The 18218-nt window shown below is 35.4% G+C and overlaps 2 protein-coding genes across 2 annotated transcripts; both read left to right on the forward strand.

Moving 5' to 3' along the window:
- Positions 1–988: 988 nt before the first annotated feature.
- LOC135682847 (uncharacterized) lies at positions 989–6900 on the forward strand. Its single transcript, XM_065197919.2, has 4 exons — positions 989–1145; positions 2873–2947; positions 5758–5860; positions 6636–6900. Exons 1-4 carry the CDS (start codon positions 1062–1064, stop codon positions 6704–6706), a joined length of 333 nt encoding a protein of 110 aa, XP_065053991.1. The 5' UTR covers positions 989–1061; the 3' UTR covers positions 6707–6900.
- A 4636-nt stretch (positions 6901–11536) lies between these two features.
- On the forward strand, positions 11537–15467 carry LOC148958236 (uncharacterized). The gene is made up of 2 exons (XM_089113216.1): positions 11537–12314; positions 13506–15467. The coding sequence occupies exons 1-2, from the start codon at positions 11845–11847 to the stop codon at positions 13843–13845; spliced, it is 810 nt and encodes a 269-aa protein (XP_088969342.1). The 5' UTR covers positions 11537–11844; the 3' UTR covers positions 13846–15467.
- The last annotated feature ends 2751 nt before the right edge of the window (positions 15468–18218 follow it).

An 18218-nucleotide genomic window follows, 5' to 3' on the forward strand; every position in this document is an offset into this window, starting at 1 on the left:
TCTCTCTGATGAGCTTTGGTACACAAGTGAATGTGAGCGTACACGCCGGGTTAATGTGATTCCTCTGTGAAACTCTAATAAAACTAATGTGTAACTCTGTGGACAGTTGTTGCGGTATTGCTTCTCTTTGGTGAGATGTCCTCACTTTTGAGCAATGCAATAGCCTCATCATTTTTCAGTGCGTCATATCATGGAATAAGCTTCTTCTTATACAATTGTTGAAAATATCAGGCAGGATTGGAACGAATATGTCTGTGCTTCCCTGGATGATTTGAGACAGTAAACTTTTTAACGTTGCTACCCTTTCATATTGGAGTGTCAACCTGGTTCATTAACCCATGTGGCCATGTCTTTCCGCGTGGCTAAAATCAAATTTTTCTGTGCACTTTAAGCAATGAGCAATGATGCTTATACACTTTAAGTTTCTCTTATCTTTTCAGGAGATTATTTGGTATGAACAATAGCGGCGCTGTCCACTTGGCTCTGGGGGGAGTGGACAAAGCAAAAATTTTACCGCAAGAAAATGCCCTTCCCCCCCCCCCCAGTCTTTCGCAATGCGGCTAAATTGCGTAAGAAATTTTGTCGACCAGTTTTTCATCATAAAATGCCCGATAACCTTCGAGCGTTGTCACACTTGATGATGACTGGATTTTATTCGAGAAGTGTGGCTGAACTGTTTTCAAAAATGATTTTTCACTTTTTCAATATTGAAGTTCAATAAAAGGATCTCGATTTAAGGGTATAATTCTTTATACCTTGTTATATTCTATGCACTGAAATCAGAGGCTAACTTATGAAAGCAAAGCAATAACACTATTGCAATCATAAAAATAACATCATTATCGATCTTTATGATAACACACTATATTTCTCTTATAAGAATATTATTCATAAAAGTATCCAGCAGGATCGGAATCATCAAATTAGAAAATTGGTCAGCTCATCCTCATCTCGCGGGCGATGTTCTTTCAACTGAAAAACACAACGCAACACAATAAAGCAGTAAACAGCAACACAACAACAACCTACATTTCGCGCCATTTGCAGCTCTGAAAGACAAGATGGAGTCAAGATCTCCTGTCAATTTCTCGATGCTTCAGAAACACGTTGGCCGATTAGTTTCTGTTATTGGAAAAGTTAAAGATGTAAGTATGTTAAAATGCCACTCTAAATGTGCAGCTTTGTCTAAGTCAAGGTGTTACAAACAGGAGTTAGCGGAATATCGAATTTGGCTAAAAAAGATGCCAAACTAGGTGTTTAAAACCCACAAAAACTCGGTTTTATTTACGTGCAAAGCTAAAAATCTTACTGACGAGCAAGGATTTGATATATTTTTGTTTTGTTTTCGCCTCTAAATCGGAAAGAAAATCGTCTCCGGACACCAGAGCCTGAATTCAGACAGATTATAGATTTTGTTCAACGCAGACCAGACTACAATATCTCGGGTGTGGCAAATGCACACCCCAGATATTTTTTTCTGAAATGTTCCTGCACACATTGCTAAGGGTGTGGCATTTTGAGATTTGGGTATGGCATGGGTGTGTCATATTGGTTAGGGCAAATGAAGAATTATGTTTGTCTAAAATCAACATCATCTTGATTGCATTGGTTTGATAACAAAATAGGTATCAATCATGAACAATTGCTTAACTTAGTTCATTTTCGCTTCTTGATTGACATCCTTGGGTTCTAGCAGGGGTGCCGGAAGCACGGGGGCAGTGGGGGCAGCTGCGCTGACTCTACAGGGGCAGCACTGTGCCCTTGTGAAAATGGCACTATGTTTATGCGGATGAAATAAATATATAAAATCTCAAGTTCTTGGGTGAGATAAAACATTAGTGCCATTAGGAACAAAATGAAAGCAATTAAAATATTGGGTGCATTTGTTATGAACATTGCAATAACACTTTTTCTTTCGGCAACACTCTAAAACGTAGGAAATAACTGTAGAATAAGGTGAGGAAGGGCCTAATGGAAGCATCTTAGGTCCTAAGAGAAATCTGAGAAGGTGCCCCTATTAACGGGCTTGTCAAACACTAATGCAATACATAACACTAATCCAAGTTTACTAGTAGAAGCTTCAATTGTAGTTATCTAAAAGCTTTTAAATATGAGGTGAACTTTAGCAAAGTCATCAGAATTTGTAAGAAAGAAGTTGCCATACCAATAAAGAAGGTAACAAAGATGGAAAGCCTTTCATCAGTCATGACTACAGTCATAACTTGAATACCATAAAGAATGTCTGCCAGAGCTCACAGGTCATTGCAATAGTACAATTTCATTTGTACTTTCATCTGCAACTGCAGAATGTACTTTTAGCACTAATGCAGCGTGATACAACACAACAGCCAACAGCTCAAGGGATAGGGGGGTTAACTAAGCCTAATTTTTAATGGGGACATGCCATTTTGGTTAAAAGATTTGGACCCACATTCCCCATATGTCTGAAAGAGTGTGACCCACAATTCCGCAAACATTATGAAAACTCTACCCATAATTTCGCAAAGCAAATAACATCTTTAAAGCACATATTTCTCAATATTGCACATATTTCATACTTTTGTTTCTAACTGGACATTACTTTCGTTAATGCTCAAACGCCCTCCTAATAATTTTGCAATATGTTTCGAAAATGGTTCCCATAGTTCTGCACATATTTCAAAATCTGATACTGATAATTCTGCACTTTTCAGAAAAAGATATTCCCAAAAATGGCACAAAAAGCAACTGTAATAATCTATAGCTTTACTAACATCAGAGAATAGCCTATTTCAGCCACAAGCACATTCCATTTTATTTGCTGCATATATTTATATATAGATATTATGATAATATAGAGTGTTGAAATATTCATCTCAGTATTTTTTGTCAGGTGAATCCAAGTGGGAATCAAATAAATCTACTTATGTCGGATGGACAAGAAGTCAGAGTTGCCCTTAAAGATACTGTGAGTTGAAAATTGTAACCTATCAATCTAAAACTGGGTTTTTAATTAGTTTATTCTACATTGACAAGCTTTTTTTCAAATTTCCTTGTAGTGCAGTTGCTTTTTTGGTATTTTCTGGTATTATTCCAATTGGCATGGTCACAAGAATGTATTACCAGTCTCCCTAGCTAGGTTTTCCTCTTTCTCTTTGCCTCCAAGCCCTGCCACCTCTATGCTACTGTTTATTGGCTGTAATGCCTTTTTAACCCAACCTTTACACTCAGTGTCATGTTAACAGCAAATAATTGGTGGGATGATTTTCAAATTTTGGGTTTTTCATGAAAAAAACAATGGTTCCTTGCTTGAAATGAACAATGGCTATGCAAATACAGACCTATCAGGTTAGGGGTCAAGAGGGAGGCAATTTTAGTTGCATGTGTTGTGTGATACTTTGATGCAATTTGTTCACTAATAAATCCACCAAACAGCTATCATGTCATTTACAGCTATCGCGTTGGGTCTTATTTTATGTGCAGTGAACACAGAGCTAGAGATAAAACTATCAGGCCTATGTTATACCATGATTATTCACAACTATCCTTGACAAGCTCAAATTTATATGCATTTATACCAAAATTCATTGCTAAAGCTATGACAACAGTTGTAGACAAAAACAAATGGATTGAAGGGCTAGGCCATGATTAGTTGAGAAGAAAGATAGGATCAGTGTGTTGTTATAAGTGAAGTACTTTGATTGTTGCGAAGCTGTAAAAGAAGCATGCAAAGGAAAAATAACTGCAATGAATGAATGTAATGAGCCTAGCATACAAAATCAAAATATTGTTACTTCACAATCACCCAGCTGTCTAGTGCCTCCAAGTACCCTGACATAGAAATTGAAAGGGTTTTCCTACTTCTTGGAAGAAGAATCTTGATCTCCTACCCATTCAGGGTGATCCTAAGACTAGTGAATGTCACAGGAGTGTGAGTAAGTTTTTTACTGAATTTGTTTGATTTGATTCTCAGAAAAGCATCTGATTGCATGCCTTATCAAGGCTATGAGTTACCTCCTTCACAGGAAACCTTCTTGGCCCCTGTTTGAAGGATAACATTTTCATTTCTTGTTGTATATCTAAATCAGATATGTGTTAGAAACAAGACAGGATTGGGTTTGCAATGAATTCTCAACTATACAAAACAAGTACAATACTTTAAGCTACAAACAAAAATAAGCTACAATGGTCAGCATTAACAAATTAATTAATAATTCGTAATTGTAATAATCGGCAGGAGTAGGTAGCTTTTTTACATGCAGCAGTGGGAATTACAAACTCTCAAGCTCATGTAATTTTGCAAGTGAGTGTATGAGGAGACACCCTTAGACATAACCCTAGTGAAATTTTCCTTACATAGCAAAAAGATGCTAAACCCATATACACATGTATGCTGATAGGCTCAGAAGACTATGCAACATACCCTGACTCACTCTGACTGATGCAGAAACTAAGGCCCTATTGACGTAAAGGCAATATTGCCAATAGGCATATGACTGAAGCATCCAATATTCACCCAACACTCCCTGATTTAGACTAACATTTAAAACTAAATGTGCGCATTAAGTTTCCAAATCCAACAATAAATTTTTTCCTTTTTACATGTTACTGTTTTCATTTTATCTTGGATTTAAGGCTCTGTTTACTTAACAGAGATTTGTATGTTCATGTTGATCCAGTCAGTTTTCAAAAACCTCTATTTTTATAGATTTACACTTTGATAGAATTTCAAAAAGCTCAGTTTTTGTGTCAATTATTGTGCTTTCTAATTAAATGTATGCGGTTTTGCATAATGAATAATTTAAAGATGGGTAAAAGTTTTAAATTTTTTACTTCCAATAAATGTTAAAAAATACTTAATACTTCCAATAATGCTAAAATACAACTAGGACCCTGTAACAAGGACTGCTTTTCCCTGCACGCCTACAAATTTATTCCTGGTGTGGCCTGATTTGAGCTTTTTTCCTATTATTACATGCCCCCGACAGAGTCTTAAGCTACTATTTTAAGCACAAAAATTTGTTCTTTTAATATTCTTCCTTATATTTTCATGAAAAATTTTTTTAAAAAAGTAATCCTTTCCGTCCTTTTTATTTGAATATTCTTGTCAAGTTGAATTAATTCAAACTAGTTTGATTTTAATCCTTCCTTGAAGAATATTCAAACAATGGAAATGTGGATGTACACGGATGTGAACTATTGTCAGTGCTTTTGTTTGCAAGTGGATAAACAGACAGGAGTGAAGAAAGACATTTGTGAATGTCCTCAATATCTTTTTAGAATACTCTTGCAGGAAAGAATTGCAAAAAGTGTAGCCCCAACTTGCTTTGGTAACTTTATTAGGTTAAAGACGTTGCTGTAAGTTCCTTTTTCACATAGCCTGGAAAACATGGCGGTCGTATTGTCAATAACTGTGAGGAAGGCCACTAGAAAACGAAATTCAAGTGCCAATCTCGAACCCTGCCTTATTTTTCTTAGGAAGGTTTCCTTAGCTTATGGAACTGGTCTGGAGGTAGACCTAACCAACCACCCATACTGGAATTGATCGGGTGTCTACCATATAAATAGGTCAGAGAGAGTTTATGGTAAGAATTTTCTAACAATGTAAAAACGAGGCGATAAGTTTATTTTTTGAAAAATTCTTCATCAGAATAAAAACAAGAACAAAAGACTAACATTACTTTTGTTGAATCTTATTTCATGTAACCAGGTCTTTATGATAGATATTGATTATAAAATACAATGCTAAATGAAGTAAATTTTGTCCATCTTATCAAGCTTGAGGAGCTGCTTGATGGATATGTCCAGATGACGGCAATGGTCGAAAGTGATGGTTCTCTTACTGCTGAAAACTTAATAAGTTTTGGAAATGGAGAAATTGGTATGTTTTTATTTTCCTGTGGTTTTTATTTTCACAATCAATCAAATGTTGAAACAATTACATGCAGATGGAAAACAGTTATTTGCTATTTCTGTCTTCATTTTCCTTTCTTTCAATCTACTTTTTATCTTTGTTTTGTTTTAGAGCATTGTTTTAGAGCAAAGGGCATTGTTTTAGAGTCAAACTTATGCTTCTCTGAAGCTAATTGATTTCCGTTCAAATTGAGAGCTATCGTTTTTGGTAATATGATGTTTTTAGGCTGATGATTGCATTTCTTGTAGCAGCCGAATATATGGATTTGTTCCTTTTTGCCTTTTGCAGTTCTCTTTAAAATTTACAACAAACTAAAACACCTACAGTAGAACAAGTCAATACAACAAGTCAATACAGCTTCAGCGCAATAATCATTTCAAAAACTTTCAAGTTCTTTGACTGAAGCATGTAATTTCGGTCCCCCAATGTTAACAAGACGGGCACCCTTGAATGGGATGTTCTTGTAGTCTGCCTCAGTTTTTCTATAGACGTAAGGTGCATGTGTTATACCACTTGATATGGCTTTCCATTTTTATTTTTATTTTTCTTGAATGAATATATTGTGATGTGTCCATTCTCTCAGGTAATGCATTTTCAAAGATACCATTTAAATCTGCTATTAGAGTTCATATGTGATTTTTCAACTCCAAAAACAAATTTGAATTACCTTTGCTTTGAAGACTTGTTGTCACTTGGTCTTACTATGCCAAAGTATGTTTTAACATTTTTTTGAATTTTTCAGATTTGAATCTGTACAATGAGGCTGTCAATTTGGCAACAAAGTACAACCAACTGTTTGTGTTCACCAAATAGAATGACATTAAATAAAGCTTATAGTTGACAGAAGAGATAAACTGTTTCTGTAACTATGTGGAAGTATTAAAGCCAGAATAGAGCTTAATCAAGTTTAACATCTAAACAGTGTGTACCACGTAAAATTGAATCATTAATATGTTGTAGATTTTGTATTATAATCTTTACCATCTTCCCATTTTTATGGCAATGTCTATGTTGTTCATAGTTTGTATGAAATACTCTGTTTTTCACAAAGACGTCAAAAGCATCACATAAAGACGTAAAGAGATCCTCAAGTATTACCTGTTTCCCAAAAGATATATTTTGTGATAATCATCCAATCAAAATAAGTGAACTAACCTAACGTCCATTTGAGAGTCTCGTCCAGCATCACTGTTAATTCAGGCCGTTCCATTGACTTCAAAATATGAATAATAGCTTTAACCTCAACACCCAAATGTGAATAATGCAATTCAGCTAAAAGAGACCCTCTAGTGAAATCAAATTCTATAACATCCCACGTGAAATAAACTCTTATGAAATTTAATTCGACCACCATATAATCTAACATTATTTGAATTGCAGTCATGTCTCTTTTATGTCTCTTGTACAAAATATTTTTTGCTTTTCCTCTACCGCTTTGTTGTGTTTCAGGACTCGTTAATTGATTGTCACTATCAATACCAACCTTTTTCATTTTTATTGATTTTATTTGTTTTGGCACGAGATGTGTTCGTAAGTTCTGCTTATTTGAGTTCTTTCTTTGCTAGATATTTAAATTAAATACAATTTATTCTTTTGCTTGTCCCTTCAATTCAGAATAGCTCCTTTTCTTCTCATACTCTTTTTGAAGCAGATAGAACACAATAGAAAGTTGCGCATTTTCTAACATTATGGATATCTAATTAAATTAAACATTCGCTCTAAACTGGAAAGCATTAGTTAACAGTTGCAATTGATGCAATGAAATATCATTATAGATGCTGTCTTCATCTGCATAATTTTTAAAAAGTTGGTTTATTAGAAACAAAAACTTTTCTTCAAGTTTTCAGAGAACAGCTTCTCAGAGGTTGTCATACCTTATCTACCTATCCGATGATTAATCCTAGGGAACTATTGTGGCGTATTAAGTCTTTTGATTGAAAATCGAGCTTATGTCCAAGAGCTCGACTTCCCTGGGCCTCTTTTCATTCAAAGTCTATACCACAAGTCGTGCCTAGTGATTATTCTCAGACAGTTTCATACATTCTCGTTGAAAACTGTTCCTTGCAGAAGAAGACACCATATTCCTAAATATTTTAAAGATGATGTTTATATATTGAATGTTTGTTGCCCAATTAATATGTTCATGATTCTTTTAAATTCTATTAATTTCAATAAAGGCACTGAGTGCCTGGCTATCTTTCGCTAAGTTCAACTATTTTCTACATTTTTTTTACGTATGTTCCACTCATACGAAGGATTTTTCTTGGTTGACTCCTGCTATATTGGTGCCGGTATGCTCCTGTTAGCACGATCTGTAGCATTAACTTTTGCCTTTGTAATTGTAATACTCTCTCTGAAATCGTCATCTTTTATCAACTTCCTGCCAGGCACCGTGTACCTCATGTACTTGCAGTCCTTTTTCTTCTTGTAACCTACACTGTCAAAGTACAAGTCTTCCGATTCTTCTTTCCAATTATCCTCCTTGAACTTGTTATCATCCTCAATTTGAGGCCTCGACGGAATACTGATCTGCTGGTAATTGTTTCTTCGCTTCTTGCCAAATACTAAATATAAAGTAGAGTTTTGAGTAAAGAAAGAAAATATAAATAGTTAATAAATTACTATTGATTTCAGTGTGAATAGAAATATTCAGATCTAGACTACACTTTTAATTCTGCACGGATCGGTATCTGGTACTTATCAAAATCTTTGCACGAAAAGTTGATAATTATGTAATTGCAAATGTAGCCAAAATGTAGAAAATGAACCTAAAGAATAATCTTGCCATTTCGATCCTAAATGCGCGTATTAACGGCTTGAATCAGCAAATCTACTGCGTTAAATATTATTATATTTGCTGTAGGCTATCACTCCTCAGTATTCTAAGTCTGCTTTTTGTTTTAGCAGTTAAGACATTGTACTTACTGCATTTCCTTTCAAGTGGTTTCTCAAATAATTTGGTACGGTGAATTCCTTTTTCTGACACCATTGTTCTCGTGAAGAATACTCTCTCAAAGTCACTGTCTGTAGTCATAACATTTTTTGTTATAACATCATCTTTCCTTGCAACCAGTCCAGCTTTTAATCCTTGTTTTAAGGACCTAAATGCAAGGTATTCGTTGTATGATAGAATTCTAATTTTGCACTCTCGTACGCCTTCATAACTTGCTTCAGTGGCGAAAACTTCATCCGGATCCAACTTCCGTTTTCTTGAGGCACCACTTTCTGCATTAGCCCTCCTTTTTGCAGGTAGTTTGGGCAATTCCTCTAGGTTTTCAAGTTTTCGTTTTCTGTTTGGGCCGTAGATAGAGATGCAAGACCTTGCAGGACGACTTTTAGCTGCCACCGTCTTTAGGCATCCCGTCACTTCATTCTCCTTTTTTGGCCTTTGTCCTACTGAAAAGCTTGTCTCCTTTTCCTGCATGGTATCCTCACTGGAAGATTCTACAAGGCTGCTTTCATTATTCTCGCTTCTGTCTTGGTTGTTTGTCAATGTGACCCGATCTTCTACTATCATATTTAGATTCTCACTGCGTTTAGAGAGGTCTTGTTGATCTTGCACTTGCTTACAAGAAATGCTATGTTCCGTTGACCCTTCTATTGTTGTACTTTCCGAACAGGAGACGTACTCTGCTTTAGCAACATCAAATCCAAGTTCTTTTGTTAACTTGGCATTGCCTGCAAAAGCACTGTACTTTCCCAGCCGATCAGCAGACGGTTTCTTTTGCAGACGCACCACTGAAACATGGCCTTCTTCATGTTCTTCCATGTCATTTGTTTTAAATGGTATGGTACCAGCCTCTAATGCGCTCATAATAGGGACAGTCCAGCTAGGAACACGGCAGCATCGGATTGTGATGCTCTGTGAGTAGGTTATTAGCTCATCCTGTATGATAGAAGGATAAAATGTATATTTGCAAACATCTTTGAATTTATAAAAATTAAAAACACTTTCCTGATGACTATCATTAAGCAATAGCTACATTGTGATTTAAATGCTGCATATTTTTCACTTTCCAAACACCACAGAAGATAATAGAACATTAAATAAAACTGTGCTGCAAATATTTCAAGTGAATCCAAAAATTACCTCTCCATGATGCCATTTCATTCTTCCCTGGTTTGTATCCTCAGGAAAATGATGAAGAAGAAACCTTGCAAAGCATTTTGATGTCTTGAGATTGTGAAATATCATCTTCAAGCTTGCAAATCCTATTTTTCCAAGCGTCTTTACCTTATAGATTTTGTTGACACGAAATTCAATCTTCTGCCCTTCTTCAGGCCCCACAGTAAACGCCTTGTAGTGGTAAAACGGCCCAACTTTCTCTGGTGTTCCAAGAAGCTAAAATTTGATAAAAAAGCAATGCAATTCCCTGATTATGGTACTACAACAAAATAATTTTTCAATTTCTTAACGGTAATTTAAATTTTAAAGAAGTTCGTGAGATTTCATAACTGACTATTAATATTAAACGCAGAAGTTGATGAACTAAATCTTATCTTTACCTGAACACCGTCGACAACCGCATTGCACATAGAACTTTCTATTTGCAACATTTTCTCGAATAACTCTTAGAAACAGTAAAATTACTTTCCAAAAGCAATAAAGAACAGTCTATCGTCGTTAAAACTCGCAACTGTAAAGCCAAGACTTTCTTTGATTTTGATTAATTAGTTAATCGATTATTACGTCAAATTAAAGAGCGCCACTCGATTAGCTCAAGGTAACAAATGCTTGAGGGTTATTTAGAAATATCCTCATTCCTAATTACTAACTTTTGGTAATTTTTTTCTTAAGCTGAGAGAGTGCGAAATGAATGTAAACTAATAGAATGCAAAAATCGATAACCAAGAAGAGTTTTTGGAAAGTCGAATAAACAAGGAAATGTTGGTAGGACTTTATCTTCACAACTTTTAATGGCGAATGTTTTTACTTAAAAAATGTCAGGAAAAGCAACGTTAACAAATTATGACAATCTTTTGCTATTTCTTCGTACAGTTATTGGCAAAATTTTTCATTATTCTTAGTGTAGGACGATGTCAAATAACATGCCAATGATAAGAAAAAACTACCCAACTATGCATTTCCTGTTTGAAAATACTTGATGTAAGAAAGTATCCTATAATCAGTTGGTTGATCAGATTAGTTGGTTCATTAGTCAGGTGGACAAGAAGATTTTATGGAAATGATGTGATTCAAAATTTAGGGAAATCTGCCAACCAAGCCTTTCAAGGCAAAAATATAAAATAATTTGTTCATAAAAACGTTGTTGCTAATCTAGAGCATCATTGTTTAATCTTTTACTTTCAATGTTTGAGTAAGGCCAACACGGCATGCTTTCCATAGTTTATTAATGTATATTATCGAAATAACCACTTGAGAGCTTGTTAATTTAGGCAGCTTATAGAGGGGGCGAATTCACGGAGGGCTTATACGAGGGGGGCTTTTAAAGGTCATTCCCGAGTTTCAACAAAATCAGCTTGTTTTTAAGCTTTTTCACAACCTTCAAGTTCATTTCTGGTTTTACTTTATACTGTCAAAGTAAACATGAAAGCACAAAAAGATATCGTTGTCTTTCCTGGTCTGTTTTTTTCAGTGGCGGCTAAAATATCTTTAACCCCAAAAGTGCAAGGACCACTGTGCCTCTTCCTGAGATAGAGATTGGTTGGTACAGCTGTTCCAAGGTTGGCCTAAACTTGATTTTAAGTTTCAAGTTCATGACTTGTTTCATTTATATCTGTAGATGCCAAAATTAGCATTGATAAAGTCAGCTTTTAGGGATCACAGAGAGTGGAAATGAAGGAGAAGTGAAATTCATAAACAGCAGACGGCCATTTACATACAATAGGCGCGAGAAAACTGATAGCCTAAGTATAACTATTCCTTGGAATCAAACCTCCCATAACTTCACCGTCAAAGTACAAAACCCCGAGAGACCAAAATAATCACCATGACACAGCTGATAGAAGGAGTTGACAATGAAATTACTCTGGCATTTTTTTTGTTTACTGGAGCCGCAGCAATTGCAGTCCCTTGGTACTTGCTAAGACCAAATAGAAGTGCATTTTACAATGCAGGACGTGCTAACCAATTTAACAGCCAAGGCAGAAGTTGGCAAAATTCAGGGGAAGGGTACAGTGGAACAGCTGCAGCTGCTCAGAACACCGTTAACGATGAAAGAAGCAATGCTGGTCATACAGAAGGAGAACAATCTCCTACAAACACCACAAATGTAGGAAGAAGCAACGAAGAAAGTTTCCAGAGCAATGCTAGCAATCAAGGTGACACAACAACATATCAAAACAGCCCATCAGAAAATGACAATGATAGCGATACAATCATAAATATCAAAATCAAGCATAATGCAGTGGACACATTTGTATCAGTTCCAAAGACAATGACGCTCATCAATTTTAAAAGGTAAGAATGATTCTATGAGAAGATTATAAACCTCTCGAACTCATATGAATAGCATATATTTACCATAATTCTCTCTCTAATTCCCATCCCCTCTTTATGCCCTCTTTCAGTAATCCCTCTTTTTTCTTTAATTTGGAAATAAATCTCTTAAAGTTCTAGAAAATTGACTCATTGAAAATATCTAGATGGTCAGCGAATTCCCAAAAAGTTCAAATACATCTATGATCCTGATTTATTGATGAAAATTGTTAAGCTTTGATGCTCTTCTTTGTTTATTTTTTGTGTGTTTCCCTTACATCTTACATTTTTTGTTTCATCTGACAAGATAATTTGTCTGGGAATCTTGCCAAGATGACCACGGGGCCTGACCCCTTTACTTTCCAGTATAAGATTTTTTATATCTGATATCAGGCCTTTTCATTTGACATTTCACTTGCAATCACGTTAGCACTCTTGCAAACCCAACCATGCAAGAATTTGATCACTCACGCAAAACAGTAAATTGTGTCACGCAAAACATTTTAAAAATGTATTCCTCACAATAAAATTTAATAAATTAAAAAATATAATAGGAAAGATAAGTAAGCTGAAGTAACCACATCTTAAAGGAAAAATGCAATTGAAAATCAATTCCATCGCAAAAAAATTGTAAATGTAATTGAGTGTTTAAGAATACAATTAGAAATTTGTATTTAGTAACTACATTAGCCCTTGGAATATTGTCTTGGTAGTTAAAGAGTTTTTGAAAAAGGTTTGGAACAACATTTTGTGATCATCCGGCTAATGGTATCTGTACGACCTTTGTGATGAACATAAGATTTATAAGTGCAGCACATTTATATTGGGTATTGGATCTTTCTTGGAGTGTGTTAAAGTTCATCGTAACAACTCGTTTTCATTTTGTATTACTTCACACAAAAGTACCTTATAACAGGATAATACGGTTTTTTAAACATTACAGACGTTTTTGGCATTGTTGATTATTATTATCATCTTTAGAGCGATCGCTCACACAAGACAATTAATGCGAGCACTCAGCCACTTGCGCAGGCTATTTCTTATGAAAAGGCCTGGGATATCTAAATAGTTTCTACTTTTTCCCCACTCTTCTTTTAATTTTATTTCCTGGTCCTGATACATTGCTGTATTACTAGAGTAATCATATTTGCAAGTGATATTTGAAATTTTCAGGCATTGCTATAATACGGAAATGGAACAAGGAAAAAACATCAGATTAATCTACAATGGACGGATATTGGCAGGTGACCATTATTCTCTTGATTTTCTTGGTATAAACAATGGTTGTGTTATTCATGCCCAAATTTCTGAGCACCAAGGAGTTGTTGGATCATCTGTCATAGCTGATACACAAGATTTGGATATTGGTTATTTGTTTGTTCCCATGATGTCATTAGCTTTTATATTGGGTTGGACACTTGTTGTTACATATGATGATTTATTTAGTACAAGCAGTATCATTATCCTTTGCTTTCTTTCAGGGATATTTGTATTGATTGCATACATTTTGTGATTTGATAGAAAAACAGAATTTGTTATGCAATTGAAGTGCTATTTATCTCTATTAAATTTTTCTTCAGAAGCAGAATTGAAATTTTTTAATGTCAAAGTGTTATAATGCCCAAATAATTTCTGAAAAGTGGTTCTGTCGTGTTAAGCAATGTTCTTTGTTTAATTTCGCTATGCTATGCAAAAATTATTTCATTTAACATAGTTTCAGACTTCCTGAATGAATAAAATGAGAGCAGTGAAATACAACAGTGAAAAGAAAACCTCCTGTTTTTCAAGTTATCTAAGACCCATAAGATATAATAGAATTTGTTTACTTAAATCAGAACTCTTTTTAGTTATTGACAGCTACTATTTATGTATACCTCCAGGTTCTGATTCGTAATACTAAAGTGTCAAGGCCTAATAGGCTTAACAGATATATTGACATTGCAGATGTAATTGTTTCAATTCCAATCATTGTTGGTTTTTTAATTCTTCTTAGAATTGTTTGGTATTACCCAGATCTAGTTACACATGCAGAGGCTTATGATTTAAGTAAATTGTAGTCTTGACTCCATAGTTATCTACCCAAGCTTTTTGATTAGGTACAACTCTTAATGGGATGCTGCTGCTAAAATTAAGGTCATCAGGAACTATGAAGAATAATCTATAATAAGAGGTGGAAAAAATACCATTCTTGTATTTCAAATCCTTTGTACCTTGTCTTGTTCAATAGGTCTACTAATCTTAGTTAGAAGACTTTTCAGCTTAAATGGGGGGAGGGGGGAGACTTGAATTCATTTATTAGACAACGAGGCGTTTAACACACCTATTGTATAATAATTGTAAGGTAACATTTGTGTATATAGTGTAACTGTTTATCACAGTAGATGGTAAATTATCACTTAAAAAGTAGTGCATTTTAACATTAAAGATTTCTGACTATCGGTTGCAGAATTTTTTGAAGATGAAGACCAGCGCTATTTAGTTTATAAAAGTTAAGGCAATACTAGTCAAGTGCCATCTAAATTTCTTTGAGCTTTAAGAATTTACCATTCCGGCAATCTTTTCCCACTGTTTGACAGAAATTTCAGGAGGCTAATTCTTCCACATCTGTTTCTTTCAACCTCAGATTAAAACCTTCATTCACTCATATAGCAAGTATAACAAAGGAGATTAGCAAATTAGACTTGTCTTAGTCATTTCATGTTTTGTGACTTGTAAATGCGTGCCTTTGAGCTCACTTTATGCAATCGACATTCTTGGGGCAGTTAATCTCGACTCAGAGGCTTTTATCATTGGAAGCTTGAAGTTACTACTTTTCTGACTTTTTCTCAAAGATTTATTCTCTTCGGCGAGAGACTTTAATATAGTTTCTTGCTTTCCATTTCGTCTTATCAGATTATCAATGCTCTGTCTATAAACTTTTGATTCGTCATCTATTCTCTGTTTTATCTCTCCCTCGTTTCCTTTCATTTTTCTAATTGTATCTGTTGCATTATTCAGCTGCTTTCTGTAATTGTCGATAGTCCGTTCATTCCTTTCGCATTTGGCTTGCCATTCCAATAATTCAGAATATAGCAATCCGCGATCCGCTCTCATTTTTTCCAAAATTCTTGCTTGTCGTTTTATTATACCATCTCGCTCTTCAATGGCTTGCCTTAACATATGACTAGACCCATTAACAAATGTATCCATTGTAGAAAAGACTTTATTGCTTAAAGATGTAAAGACGTCCTTCTACCGTGTGGATCGAAGCACTGTTTCTACATACTGCGCTAAACATGCTTTATATTCCCGGGGGAGAGGTTTTCTTGTTTACAATGATTGTAAATCATATTTTGGAGGGGGCGGAATCTTTTAAGGAGGGTGAGAGGCACACGGGGAAAGTATCTTCTGGGAGATGGGGAGACGGGGTGAAAACTTCAATAGCTTCTTTTACTAGAAGAACTTTTTTACAATATTTTTCTCTTCGATAGCAGAACATAGGTAAGTAATTTTTCCTAAATTTTCAAATTCTAACAATTTAGATGGCCAAGGGTCCGTGGCTCGAGTCCCTGGCGTGACCAAACTTGGTAATCATAAGGTGTGGTCATATCGAGAAGAAGGACCGGGACACTGCTCGATAAGCATAATCTTCTCAAGTAGAAGCAGATCCAAATACAATACAAAACTACTTGCTTTACAATATCTGCTTTAGATGTAGATGTGAAGGATGCCAAAATCATTTCGATCGCACGATTTTTTCAAATTGATAGAATAAATAAAGTTTAACTTGAATGTGAAGTACAAAAAAACAAGTGTCATTATTTGAAAGTTAGATAAGGGTGTGAGGAAAGCCTTAGGTAACATGCACCAGTCACTATGATAGGGCACCCAATGATAAGTCACAATGCACATGCTCCAAAGAAAGTACATTTCTGATAAATCTTTGCACTGAAGTTGGTACCAACATTATTTTTTTCCAGGTGCCACAGTAACATTGAGTATTGCCATTATAAATACACGTAATTCCGGGGAGTTTGGCAAAAGGATTGTGAGCAAAAAGGCCAGGCGTGTCAGGTATAGGGTCTGACTTTTCAGGCTTTTCAGGCGTGGGTCAACCACGCGAAAGGAATTACCTAAATGAGTTATTAAGCAGTCAATATGCTGAACATTTTAATCTAAACTTGAATCATTCCAAGACATTTTGTTTCTGTAATACACAATTTTTTATTTGTGATTCTGGAACTACAATTATTTTTACATCATTCTTCATCATAATCAGGAACGGATGGGTCAGTGCTGACCCGCCGTGGCACGCGCAATGGTCGTATGCCAGGTGTCTCTGTTTCTTGCGCTTCGTAGAAGACCAGACATTGACATTCCCAAGACCTCTTCAACATCATTTTCAAGAGTTTTCGCCGTGGTCTTCCTCTCCTTCGCTTGCCACTGACCATTCCAGAAAGAATGTCATTTTCTAAGCCCTCGCTTCTTGCGACATGTCCAATAAACGACAACTTCCTTCTGTTGATGCTGTTGAGAAGGGTAGCTTTACCAATTTTCTACAGGACCCATTCGTTTTTTTTTCTTGCGCTCCAACTGATTCGCATGATTCGTCTGTAACACCAAATCTCGAAAGAAATTAGCCGATTTTTGTCCGATTTCTTCATGATCCAGCATTCGCAGCCATACGTCGCTACCGAGAAAACCAGGGTATTGAAAATTCGAACTTTAGTATAGAGCGTGATAGAGTGGTCTTTCCAAACATCATTCTTAAGCGACGCAATATCTAAATTTGGTAAAAATCGAGAAAAAGGTTCATACTCGGGAGTCTGCCAGCTATGGGAGACGTAGCCCCCGTCTTTTTATTGAAATATAATCAAGAAAGTCATATGTCAATAATAATGTTGGTATGACTTTACTTATTATTTGGTCCAACGTCCGTTGAATTCATTGGTCAACGTAACACCCTATGTTTGATATCACTGAAAAGAAAACAAACGAATAGGGCCTTTGTTGACTGAAGATGTTTACGTAGGATCTTACTTGACTAATTCTCCTCCCTGATGATATGGCCAGTACAGTTTGATTTCATCATGTTTTGTGAGCACAAGGGCCCAGGCCCACCAGCAATTCGATATCCGATGTTTCAAATAAATAAAATATTCGAAGTTGTTCAAAATTATGATAATTTACCGCTAAGCACCCTGAGTATCAATTTTAAGGTCTTTTTTAGCAACTCAAGTAGCAAAGCTGGTGTTTCAGAAAACATGCACTGAGAAATTTTGAGTTCGAATGCTTGCAGTGCGTGTATGCGTGTAAGCATTTTTGCCACGTGTGATACCTTGTTCCACAAAATTCTTCCTCTTAATGATAAAACGTTGTTCCCAAAAACAATCGTGTGTTACTTTATTTTCATTCGATATGCAAAAATAGCTCACACTATATACATTATTTTAATATAAACTATAAAAGTTATTATAAGTTAACTAATCAAAATCGAATATACAAAGCAAAGAAAAATAAATAAACACTATTTTCTAAATTTACAAGTTCCAAGTCCTGAATTAAATTTCTAAGTTGGCAGACAGGTATAAGCACTACATCTGCAGTTGGGACCATCCCATTTTTAATCAAAATCTTGAAACTTTTCAGATTTTCTGCTGATTTCAGTTCACTAGGTAAACCATTCAAAATCTGGGGCCCAATAAATTTAAGATTTTTTGATCCAAAAATTGTTTGATTAGGCCTAGAATGGGCCAAAAATTTTGATTTCTCAAAGAATAATTTGAAGAGCGTAGTTCGAAAGTGCTCTGCATAAAAGGTGGATTCAAATGCTTCAGTGCTTTAAATATTTCTATGCAAAGGAGTCTTTGGCGAGCAACGTGCATTGTGCAATCACCCGATCTTAGA

Source organism: Rhopilema esculentum, chromosome 16 (assembly GCF_057945365.1).
Source record: "Rhopilema esculentum isolate cy_ngs chromosome 16, ASM5794536v1, whole genome shotgun sequence".
NCBI lineage: Eukaryota > Metazoa > Cnidaria > Scyphozoa > Rhizostomeae > Rhizostomatidae > Rhopilema > Rhopilema esculentum.

Excerpts from the sequence above, each read along its gene's own strand:
- LOC135682847 (XM_065197919.2), top strand. The coding sequence starts at position 1,062 with ATGGAGTCAAGATCTCCTGTCAATTTCTCGATGCTTCAGAAACACGTT. Across the intron at positions 1,146-2,872 it reads TTATTGGAAAAGTTAAAGAT|GTGAATCCAAGTGGGAATCA; the intron begins GTAAGTATGTTA and ends ATTTTTTGTCAG. Across the intron at positions 5,861-6,635 it reads TTTTGGAAATGGAGAAATTG|ATTTGAATCTGTACAATGAG; the intron begins GTATGTTTTTAT and ends TGAATTTTTCAG.
- LOC148958236 (XM_089113216.1), top strand. The coding sequence starts at position 11,845 with ATGACACAGCTGATAGAAGGAGTTGACAATGAAATTACTCTGGCATTT. Across the intron at positions 12,315-13,505 it reads ACGCTCATCAATTTTAAAAG|GCATTGCTATAATACGGAAA; the intron begins GTAAGAATGATT and ends TGAAATTTTCAG.